This window comes from Thalassophryne amazonica, chromosome 6 (genome assembly GCF_902500255.1).
Source record: "Thalassophryne amazonica chromosome 6, fThaAma1.1, whole genome shotgun sequence".
Taxonomy (NCBI): domain Eukaryota; kingdom Metazoa; phylum Chordata; class Actinopteri; order Batrachoidiformes; family Batrachoididae; genus Thalassophryne; species Thalassophryne amazonica.
In genome coordinates this window covers 109,953,446-109,966,111 of record NC_047108.1, presented here as the reverse complement: position 1 = coordinate 109,966,111, position 12,666 = coordinate 109,953,446, and the positions used below count along the sequence as shown (strand labels likewise).

The following is a 12,666-nucleotide window of genomic DNA, read 5'->3' as shown; positions in this document are numbered from 1 at the left end:
ATTTCCACATTTACTCACTGACAGTTCGGTCGCGCACACACGCGCATCTCACGGTCAAATGAGGAAAGATAAACTATAACAGAACTCAGAGCACAGACCTGCAGCTCAGCACAAGAACAAATATAAACTAGAAGAGAAATCAAAGTGCACTGTCTGTCTGCAGCCAAACTGTGCACTCTGTGCACGCGAACAAATCGTCACAGCAACTCGCTCCATGTGTGGTGGTGATGAGGTTCATTCTACTGGTGCTTACAGTTGATAAAACTTGGATAAAGTTACTTGCACCAGTGCTAGTGCAGTATAAAATTATGTGCACCGCTCGAATAATACGTGCACAGACTAGCACATGTACGTACTAATTCAAGCCCTGCTGGTGAATATATTCTCTGGGTTTATAGACATTGTTATTGTGTTTGTTTTATGTAAAAATGCCAGAAGAAGCTCAGGTTGCTTCGCCATTATTTTCAAATGGAATCATTGTGAGCTGCATTCGCTTCTTGTTTGCTTTTTAATGTCCTGCTTGTCCTTTACAACACCATTTGTCCTCTTTGTTCCAGAGTAATATATAAAAGATTTCTGAAATTTGGTTTGCGTTTATTAAATTCCACGCAGATTAAACGTAGCAGACACGGATTATTTATTTGGAATATTTGTTTTGGCAAGTTTTCACCGCCTCTACTGCCATCTCCTGGCCAGTAGTGTGCATGGCAGTATTCGCCCTAAGTATTGAGATATCCCATAATCCTTTGCATGCCAGAGACTTGTTGCAGCCTCTTGCTGCAGCTGATGAAAGGAAATAAAAATGTACATTTTGGTTGTATAATGTTCATTTACAGTTGTCATGTGGATTCTCTCTGTGCTGTTTAAACCACAGCAACTCTCTGGTGCGCAAAGGATTATGGGTTAGGGTCTGAGCATCTGGGCGCCAGTAGATGGCAGTGTTCTATGCATTTTGACCCCGGTTATATTAGACGGTTGTCTAATGACAGCTTGACTTTTGGCTTTTGCAAATGGCTTTTTTTTAACATATGAATAAAATTGCATATTTTACAAAAGCACATTTATTTGTAAACCAACACACACGTCACATTAACGTGTTGGTTTTTACATAGAATCAATGAGTCAACCAATCAGTGTTAGCGGAGGCTCATTTTACCCATAATCCCTTTGACATCTGTGTGTGTTTGTTCCAAAACTTCAGAATTAGTGCATTATTTAAAATTAAAAGATATGTGTTATATTTTAACTTTGTACAAATCACAGAATTGTTATTAATGGAGTTATTCTATCCGGATTAGTTTGATTTATAAATCAGAACAATAAGTCAAAACTGCTTTATAGTCCAAGACCTCTCCCTCGTGGCGGGATTAATGTATGCTGTTAAGGAATAATGACGTGTGTGTGTGTGTGTGTGTGTGTGTGTGTGTGTGTGTGTGTGTGTGTGTGTGTGTGTGTGTGTGTGTGTGTGTGTGTGTGTGTGTGTGTGTGTGTGTGTGTGTGTGTGTGTGTGTGTGTGTGTGTGTGTGTGTGTGTGTGTGTGTCAGGCCCCTTTTGCTGGGGTAAATGTAAGCTTAACGCCTCTCAACAGGAGCTTTCAGCAGTGGACAGGGTGCATAAAGACAGAAGTATAGATATTTTCCTGGATAAATTGACTGAAATGTACAACACAATTAATAATAATAAACTTTTATTTGTCTGTGGAGACTTTAATATAGATTTCCTAAATCCTCATGGTCAGTTACAAATAACAATTCATAAATTCTGTTTTGTATGGGATTGTCCCCAGTGATCACACATCCAACTAGAATAACTACGAATACATCAACACTTATCGACAATATATTAACAAATGCTACTGTTGAGAACATGTGCAGGGGTGGTGGCCAAGTGGTTAATGCGCTTGGTTTCAGTTCAGAAGGTTCCGGGTTCAAATCCCACCCCTGCCACATTTCTCCATGTAAAGTGGAGTTGCGTCAGGAAGGGCATCCGGCGTAAAACTTGTGCCAATTCAACATGCAGATCCACCTTGTATTTGCTGTGGCGACCCCAAGTGCAAACAAGAGAGCAGCCGAAGGGACTTACTTTTGCTACTGTTGCGAACATACCAGGAGGACTACTCATTAGTGACATCAGTGATCATTTGCTAGTTTTCATAGCTTTCAAATCTTCAGTTGATTAAAAATGAGCAAAAGGAAACCGCAAATCTCAAAAGGAAAATTACTGATGTTACTATTGAGAACCACAGAAGGGACTTAATACATCAAGATTGGTGTGATATTTATAGTGAGGATGTTGACAAATCATTTGAATTATTTATTTCCAACTTGTATGACAAACATTGCCCGTTTGTGCCAAGAAGTGGAAAAATGCAGAAAAGTGATAAACCTTGGGTTACAAAAGGAGTCCAGAATGCTTGTAAAAGGAAAAATTTTTTGTACAAGCAGTTTATAAAATTCAGAACAAAAGAACATGAAAGAAAATATGAGACATACAAAAACAAATGAACGAACATTATGCGATTGTGTAAGAAGCAGTATTACTGTGATTTATTGGAAAAAATAAAACCAACATTAAAGGCACTTGGAAGATTTTAAATGAAATAATTAAAAAGAAAAAAGTTGTTAAAGATTATCCATCTTATTTTCATACAGATTCTGACAAAATTGTAAAAGAAAAAGTTATTACTGATCATTTCAACAACTATTTTGTTAATGTGGGTAAAAACGTATCAAATTCAATTGTATACTCAAAAATGTGCTCTTTGGACAACAGTAAAACAATTAATACAACTCTGGATTCAATGTATATTAAAGAAACAGATGAAAATGAAATTATTAACATAGTTCATAAGCTCAAAGGGAAAAAAATCAACTGACAGTGATAACCTTTATGTTTTTGATTAAAAAAATATTAGATTGTATTGTTAAACCTTTGACTTACATTTTTTAATTTGTCATTGATGACTGGGAAATTTCCTTTCAAAAATGAAAATGGCTACCACTATTCAAATCAGGTGACAAACATGTCTTTTCAAACTACAGGCCAATCTCATTGTTACCAAAGTTTTCAAAAATTCTGGAAAAGATGTGCGTGAGGAGGTTGAACAATTTCATAACTAAACATCACATACTCAGTGAACAGCAGTATGGTTTTAGAAAAATATCGTACTACTTCACTGGTTTTAATCGATTTTGTTGAACAAGTTACAAATGCAATAGAGAAGAAGCATTTGATACCATAGATCACACTTTACTATTGGACAAATTACAGAAGTATGGTATTAGAGGACTGGCCCTTGATTGGATAGCTAGCTATTTATGCAATAGGTATCAGTGTGTCCATTTTGGGGGGACAAATTCTGAATTTTTGAGGATTCAGTCCTTGGGCCGTTACTCTTTCTGTTGTATATTAATGATATAGGTTTGGTTTCCAAGTCTGTGTGATGTATTTTGTTTTCTGATGATACAACTGTTTGGTAGAGGGGCTCATTTGGGATAGCTCCTGGAGATGATGGAGAGGGAAGTAGAAAAATTTAAGTACTGGTTTGATTTACATAAATTGTTATGGATAAGACGCGGATTGAGGAGCGGTCCAGTATCTGACTGAACCCAGCATGAAATAATCAGAAGCAGTTCCAAAAAGAAAACATTTATTTTTCTCCCTTTGTGCTATACATGAAATACTAAATAATTTAAGTTCTGGTGAGGTGAAAAGGCGGCGCGCTCTCTCAGCGTCTCAACAGTCGGAGTCCGAACGTTCAGGACTCAGGAGTTTCACCAACACCCCCCCAGGTGACTTTCCCAGACTGTACTCTGCGAAGGAGGAACAGAGATGAGATTATTCAACACTTATTACTACGAAATATTGTTTAGAGGCAAACTTATCAGTTACACGTTTAGGTCTGGTTTTAAACTTAGTTCAAAGAGGCTGCTGCTCACAGCTAGTGGAGGATCATTAATCCGCACGCCACTGCCGTGAGGAGCACGCCAAACAGTTTTCACCAATAATTACTTATAGCTGCATATAAACGCCAATTTACATTCACGGATAAACTTTTCAGAATATTCACCTCTGTCGTGTGCTGACAACGTTTGCCTCTCACCCTCGTCCTCCTTCACAGGCGCGATGTCAGACTCTGAAACGGCCCTCAGCGTCCCCACACGGTCGTCACAAGGTCGTATTCTCCGGCAAGCTTATCCAACTCACTGCTGGTTTAAATGTAGTTCTTCATCACTACATTGGTACCAGCTGGAAGTCCTCAGATCTGCACATGAACATCACAGGTGTCGTGGATTGTCCTGATAGAGAGCCGCACGAGAATGCAACAGGTGCAGCCAATCATCGTAACAGAGGAGAGAGACTCTTCTGCAGCACATTTTCCTCAGAGAACAGCCCCAAATCACCTGGGAAGGAAAATAAACACAAAACAACCCAACCTTGTCCAGCCAACCCCCCCCCCAACACACAACATAAATTATCGCTTCATTTGGGTAAAACAAAATGAATTGAAATAGTAACTGAAACCAAGTTTCTTGAAGTGTTTATCGATGATAAATTAAGTTGGAAAACTAATATAAATTATGTTAAATCCAAAATGTGGACTCATCTCTGTGCTTGTTCTGTTAGACCTCAGTGCTGCTTTTGATACTGTTGACCATAAAAGTTTATTACAGAGATTAGAGCATGCCATAGGTATTAAAGGCACTGCGCTGCGGTGGTTTGAATCATATTTATCTAATAGATTACAATTTGTTCATGTAAATGGGGAATCTTCTTCACAGACTAAGGTTAATTATGGAGTTCCACAAGGTTCTGTGCTAGGACCAATTTTATTCACTTTATACATGCTTCCCTTAGGCAGTATTATTAGACGGCATTGCTTAAATTTTCATTGTTACGCAGATGATACCCAGCTTTATCTATCCATGAAGCCAGAGGACACACACCAATTAGCTAAACTGCAGGATTGTCTTACAGACATAAAGACATGGATGACCTCTAATTTCCTGCTTTTAAACTCAGATAAAACTGAAGTTATTGTACTTGGCCCCACAAATCTTAGAAACATGGTGTCTAACCAGATCCTTACTCTGGATGGCATTACCCTGACCTCTAGTAATACTGTGAGAAATCGTGGAGTCATTTTTGATCAGGATATGTCATTCAAAGCGCATATTAAACAAATATGTAGGACTGCTTTTTTGCATTTACGCAATAGCTCTAAAATTAGAAAGGTCTTGTCTCAGAGTGATGCTGAAAAACTAATTCATGCATTTATTTCCTCTAGGCTGGACTATTGTAATTCATTATTATCAGGTTGTCCTAAAAGATCCCTGAAAAGCCTTCAGTTAATTCAAAATGCTGCAGCTAGAGTACTAACGGGGACTAGAAGGAGAGCGCATATCTCACCCATATTGGCCTCTCTTCATTGGCTTCCTGTTAATTCTAGAATAGAATTTAAAATTCTTCTTCTTACTTATAAGGTTTTGAATAATCAGGTCCCATCTTATCTTAGGGACCTCATAGTACCATATCACCCCAATAGAGCACTTCGCTGTCAGACTACAGGCTTACTTGTAGTTCCTAGGGTTTGTAAGAGTAGAATGGGAGGCAGAGCCTTCAGCTTTCAGGCTCCTCTCCTGTGGAACCAGCTCCCAATTCAGATCAGGGAGACAGACACCCTCTCTACTTTTAAGATTAGGCTTAAAACTTTCCTTTTTGCTAAAGCTTATAGTTAGGGCTGGATCAGGTGACCCTGAACCATCCCTTAGTTATGCTGCTATAGACTTAGTCTGCTGGGGGGTTCCCATGATGCACTGAGTGTTTCTTTCTCTTTTTGCTCTGTATGCACCACTCTGCATTTAATCATTAGTGATTGATCTCTGCTCCCGTCCACAGCATGTCTTTTTCCTGGTTCTCTCCCTCAGCCCCAACCAGTCCCAGCAGGGGACTGCCCCTCCCTGAGCCTGGTTCTGCTGGAGGTTTCTTCCTGTTAAAAGGGAGTTTTTCCTTCCCACTGTCGCCAAGTGCTTGCTCACAGGGGGTCGTTTTGACCGTTGGGGTTTTTACGTAATTATTGTATGGCCTTGCCTTACAATATAAAGCGCCTTGGGGCAACTGTTTGTTGTGATTTGGCGCTATATAAATAAAAGTGATTGATTGATTGAAATGTCAAAAGTTAGCGCGATTCTGTATAAAGCACAATACTTCCTCTCTCAGCATTCGTTGGTTACTCTGTATCATTCATTGCTTGTCCCATACATGACCTACTGCATTGAGATTTGGGTAAACACATGAAACAAACACAAACCCAATATTTCTGTTACAAATGAAAGCTCTAAGAGTTATAAGTAAAAAAAAACAAAAAAAAAAAACATATTGTGAGCCAACAAACCCACTGTTTGCTTGCTTACACATTTTGAAATTCTGGGACTTAGTTTATTATATTACGATACAGACCATGTATAAAGTTAACAATAAACTCTTGCCTCAACATGTCCAGGAACCGTTTAGAATGAGGGAGTCCTGTTATTACCTGAGAGGAACATTAGTAAAGATTCAAACTACTGTAAAAAGTCACTGCATCTCCATAAAAGGTGTTAAAATCTGGAATAACTTTTCTTATAGTATTAAATTATTTGGTACTTTGGCTGACTTGAAAAGACTTTATAAAAACAATATAATTTTTATTATAGTACGATAAATTAGGTTAACTGACTTTGTTTCTGTTCTTCTGTTTTGTCTGAGCATTATACTGCTGTTTGTTCTGCTCTGTTCAGTTATTTTAGTTTACTGATGAATCTATATTGTCTCTGCTTGTCTTTCTTGTCTTTTTTTTCTTTTTTGGTATTTGTTGTTATGGGTGTACATATGTGTGTATATAGCAACTGGTGAAAGGGGGGCGTTTATAAGCTTTTGCTTCAGTCTTCGCCCTTTCGGCCACACAAAACTGGGAAATTGAGTTTTTGTTTTCTTTTGTTTTGTATTATGAGAGATTCTTTTGTTAATTTTCTGTGTGTGTGTGTGTGTGTGTGTGTGTGTGTGTGTGTGTGTGTGTGTGTGTGTGTGTGTGTGTGTGTGTGTGTGTGTGTGTGTGCCGAATAAAATTCTTTCAAGTGGTGACTCATTGTTTGGGTTTGTGATCATGGTGTTAAAACTCAAAATCGGCTTGTTAGTAGCTGACAGTGTACCGGAGACTATACTGAAAGTTATCGTTAGCTGTAGCTTCGATAAATTTTTGGGTGGTTTATCGGCTTAGCTTTATAAAAGATAACTTTTCAGTTAGCTGATTAGCTGTTATCGAAGCTAACTTTTTGGTTAGCTGTGCCCACCACTGTAATAGGTGCTGACAATATGACTTCACACAACATAATCATCTTACCATTGGCATTTGCGTGTCTTTCTGATGTTTTTTGGACATCACCTGTCTTACACTGCAAAAGACTTGTCACCATCTGCAAGCAGAAGGGAGATAAGTCTGACTGTGGAAATCATTGCAGAATGTCCTTACTGTCTACCGCAGGAAAGGTTCTTGCATGGATTGTCTGAGACCAGTCATAGAAATCATCCCTCCTGAAACCCAGAGTGGCTTCCAACCATCAAGTGGGACAAGAGACAGGATCTTCTCCATCCTCAAATTCCATGAAAAGTGTGGAGAGAAACACAGGCCGTGGTTCACCTCTATTAGCCTGATGAAGGCCTTTGACAGCGTGTCACGCCCACTTCTGTGGAAGATTCTAATCAACATGGGGCTTCTAGATGATGACATGGCTGCCAAAGGTCTGAAGTGAGAAGGTCAAGCTATGGTGGCACACAAACCCACTCTAAAATCTTCTGGACAGAACCATATCATTAGGAGACCGGACATTTATCAATTCACAATTGTAATATTTGCTGAAATTGTGATTGTTTGTCTTTTTGTTAAGTTGTGCAGCCCTAAATCTGAGGTCAAATTAAATAATTTGTGGTTATTTTTGTCTCATACGTCACAGAGGTATCAAACAAGCTGTGTCAGGCCAGAGTTACTATCACAGGAGAATTATGGGACATTAAGGATGTTTACCATACATCACACTGACGCAGTGAGGAACCTTGGGGTAATTTTTGATCCTACATTGTCCTTTGACCTCCACATTAGAGATATTACAAGGACTTCATTCTTCCACCTGCGAAATATAGCGAACATTTGTCCCACCCTGTCTATGGCTGATGCTGAGACCCTGATCCATGTGTTTGTCTCTTCAAGATTGGACTACTGCAATGTTCTATTTTCTGGTTTACTGCAGTCCAGCATTAGGACTCTCCAGTTGGTTCACAATGCTGCTGCCAAACTTTGGACAGTAAGCTGAAAGTTTGACCACATTACACCCATTTTGGCATCTCTTCACTGGCTTCCTGTCCCTGTGAGATCAGATTTTAAGGTTCTGCTGCTAGCCTATAAAATTGTTCACAGACTGGCACCTCCTTACTTAGCTGACCTAATTAAACCCTACGTACCGGCCCGGGCTTTGTGTTCACAGGGTGTAGGACTACTTAATGTCCCCTAGGGTGAATAAAAAGTCTGCGGGTCACAGAGCTTTCTCTTACTGTTCTGTGGAATGATCTCTCTGCATCAATAAAACAGTCAGATTCTGTAGATACTTTCAAGTTCAGACTTAAGACGCACTTATTTTCCCTCTTGTATGGCTAGCATACTGGCATAGTATGTTTCTATGCTTTTTACCCTGTTAGGTATGTTTGTGTTAAATTATGGTTTTCTTTATTTTTCTGTACTTGTTTTGGTATTAAGGTAGTTATTTTATTTACGGTTATACTTTTAGTTTTATTCTTTTTCTCACTTTCCTTTGTTCTTTCTTGGTATGTGCATGTAGATCTGGATTTAACCAGTTTGTACCACTTAGGATAAAGAGAGTTAGGTTACAATTATAAATCATATGTCTCCCATTATTACGTGGGCCTGGGGCAGGGGGATGGACCTTCCTTGAATGCCCACGGGGGCCGATAAGAGAAGGATTTTGTGAAATAAGGTCCGCCTCTGTTACGCAGATGTAATCCTGTATAAAAAAAAAAAAAACTGCTTGTATCCATTGTTCTGGGTTCTGTAAGAGCGGATCTTGTCTGTAAGAGAAGTTCTTGCAGGGCCCAGGCCTGATTATTTTTGCTGTGACTTTGATTAAATTTAAAAGTGAGGAATAGTTTGAGTTTGTACTTTTTAAGGGGCAGTATTACAGAAAGAACTGGGGGAAGAATTAACAACCCATTAAAATTAATTTTATTAGTAAATGGAGTGGGCTGCGGCATCAACTTTTTCGTGAAGCTTAGGGCTAGTGGCCAGCGATCACCTTTGTATTTTTTCTGTTTTTCTTGTTGCTTAATGCTGACAGATTATACTGTATTTGTTGTCCTTCTGATGTCTGATTCTGTTTTTTTTTTTTTTTTTTTGCGAATCCATCCAGAGATGGGAGTGGGTGTCTGTTTCTGAAACCTTTCTGTCCTGTGCACCAGCAACATTTCCTGTATATTTGTTTTGTAATTTATGTCTGTATCATGGCCCAAGCAGAGGGTCACCCCTTTGAGTCTGGTCTGCTTGAGGTTTCTTCCTCAGAGGGACTTTTTTTCTTACCACTGTCGCCTGTGTTCTTGCTCTGGGGGTTGGTAAGGTTGGACCTTACTTGTGTGAAGCACCTTGAGGCAACTTTGTTGTGATTTGGTGCTATATAAATGAAAATAATTTAAAAATTAACACCTCAAGCACATGAATGTAAAAGGCTGATTTAAAAACTGGTATATGAAGTATTTAATAATTCTTCTTGATTAGAACCATTTTAGCTTTAAAATATTCTACAAAAGTCAAACCTGAATAACCGTTTTTTTCAATCGGTTTTTCAAACAGATTTACAGGTTTAACATATGTGTACACTTACTGAACCTCATGAAAGCGCTCCAGAGTTTCGACCAGCGTGCAGTGCAAACTTCTCCTGTTCACAAAGCACCACCATTTAGATTATATTTCCTTGAAAACAAACTTATTTTTTCATATGAACATGCCTCTACAATCAAAGTGACCCCCCCCGATAAAAATAAAAACTAAACCAAACAAACCCACAGCTACCAGTCTTCATCTCTCCCAGTTTAAAAAATAAAAATAAAAGGCATTAAGCTGCACAGAGACATTCATTGTTCAGCACGGGTGTGACGTCTACAGCATTTGATGGAGGTGTGTGTGTGTGTGTGTGTGTGGGGGGGGGGGGGGGGTCTACATTTTAATGCCCTGCGGAGAAAGTTGATTTATTTATTTCAGTTGCACATTGTCACAACTATGTGCTCTCCCAGGCCCAAGTTACTATGAGGATTGTGATGGCATTAATTATACAGCTTTTTTGTATGAGTGTATTTAAACTTAAAGGGATCAAGCATTTTGGTTGATGCGGTTGTGACCTTTTACATGTTGTCCTTCAGATTTGACCGCATGGCTTCTGGGGGCCCCCTGTTTATTGACATTACCTGGCACCCAGCAGGGGACCCAGCCTCAGACAAGGAAACCTCATCCATGATCATTGCAAGTACGGCAGTTAACTACTGTGGACTGGAGACTATGCTCCACCTGACGTGCTGCCGGCAGACAAAACAGAAGATTACCGAATATCTGGCCAAAGCGAAACACCTGGGAATCAAGAACATCCTGGCTCTGCGTGGAGGTAGGGCATCCATCCATCTATTTTCAATACCCACCTATTCCAATTAAGGTTTACGGGGGGCTGGAGCCTATCACAGTAGTCATAAAGTGTGAGGCGGGATAATAATAATAACCTTTATTTAACCTTGTAGAATTCTATTGATATCAAAATCTCTTTTACAAGGATGACTTGGCCGAGAAAGATAGCAGCACACATCATAGTGGACAGGTTAGCATCAACATGAGAACGTTGGTGATAAATAAAATACATTCAACTTGGTCATAATAACATTGCACATGATATAAAGTGTCAGGCAGATTTAGTTTTAGAAACACAGGCATTGAGCAAAAGAATCCCATTCGTGATCTCGTAAAATAGACTGGAGCGTGTTCAAGGAAGTCAGTCTGGACGGTTTCAGTTTGGATTGGAGAACGTTCCAATCAGAGGGAGCTGAAAAACTAAAGGCATTCTTTCCTGTTTCACTGTGGACACGAGGTGCATGAAAACTTAACATGTCATTCAAGTGCATAACGGCTTTCAGATTTCTGAAGTAACTCGATAAATAAGTCGGAACCAGACCAGTAAGACTTTTATAAACCAGAATCATCCGGTGTGTATATCACCTGACAGACAAAGAGGGCATGTCCGCTTTGGCGTACAATTTACAGTGGTGGGTGAGGCGGCTGCAAACAGTGATGAATCTCAGGGTGCAGTGATACAGTGGGGTCACGGACCGTAGACAGCTAGATGAAGCTCACCTATACACGACATCGCCATAGTCCAATAAGGGCAGGAAGGTAGCAGTTATCAGGAGGTTCCAAGCACTTAAGGCATGGGTTAAAGTTCTCCGTGACCACGACGGATTTCCGTCATTTGGAAAATTTAACTACACATATGAGTGCGTGCACGTGGTGTCATGCGTGTTTTGGGGCCGAAATATGATACTCTGACTGTCAAAGCAACATCCTGTTCTGCGCTAATCAAAGCAGCAGCAATGCCAGCATGGACTACGGAGGAAGGGACTGTGTGAATTTTCACTCCTCTCCGCTCTGTTTACTGCTTGCCATGAGCCATGGTTCTTCTCCCTGTCTTTGTGGGAACATTGGCAGACCTTCCCCAAGTAGAGCAGGGCGTGGCTTTGCTTTGAACCAATGAAGCATTGATCCGACTCACTTCTTTGATGGTTCGTTGTTTTATTTTGCTTTATCTTAATTTTGCCCCGCTAAAACCCTAAAGAGCATATGTCTGTGAGTAATATTTACCTTTTTTGTGTTAAACCGATCTGTTATGGTCTTCTGAAACAGTTGATAGATGTATTTTATAACTTGAAAACGGACCGATGCTAACGCATTAGCATGTCTATGGCGTTTTCAATGTTAAAGTTAGCATTAAGCTGTTCGCATCTCAGCACAGTTTGTGTGCATTTTGTTTTCTGTATAATAATGGCTCAACGTTTGTTGTCGTAAAAGACAGCTGACAGTTGCCGCCTGGATCACTGTGTTATCACGGCATGACAGCTGACAGTCACCGCATCAATCAGTGTTATCAGGCGTGACGGCTAACAGTTGCCACGTGGATCACAGTGTTATCACAGTGTTATCATGGTGTGATGGCTGACAGTCGCCGCATGGACAGCGTGACAGCTGACAGTTGCCGTGTGGATCACTGTGTTATCAGGGCGTGACGGCCGACAGTCGCCGCATGGATCACAGTGTTATCACGCTGTGATAGCTGACAGTCACGGTGTGACCTTAGAAATGACGAGTGACGGCTGTGGATCAGTTATTACAGTGTAATTAATGGTTGCTGTGTGGTTCGGTGACATTACAGAGTAATGAATTGATTGGTGTTTTGCTGTCTGTGTAGACCCTGTGGGAGCAGACTGGGAAGAAGAGGAGGGTGCCTTTAACTATGCCGGAGAGCTGGTTAAACACATCCGGTCAGAGTTTGATGACTACTTTGACATCTGTGTTGCTGGTACAGTATGTTT

At 40.0% G+C, this 12,666-nt stretch overlaps 1 protein-coding gene across 1 annotated transcript in view; it reads left to right on the top strand.

The window, feature by feature from the left end:
* Positions 1–12,666, top strand: part of mthfr (methylenetetrahydrofolate reductase (NAD(P)H)) — a 95,915-nt gene that overhangs the window by 37,865 nt on the left and 45,384 nt on the right. Inside the window, exons 3-4 of the mRNA XM_034173131.1 lie at positions 10,459–10,697; positions 12,543–12,653. Coding sequence (XP_034029022.1) covers positions 10,459–10,697; positions 12,543–12,653 — 350 coding nt within the window. The remainder of the gene's footprint in view (positions 1–10,458; positions 10,698–12,542; positions 12,654–12,666) is intronic.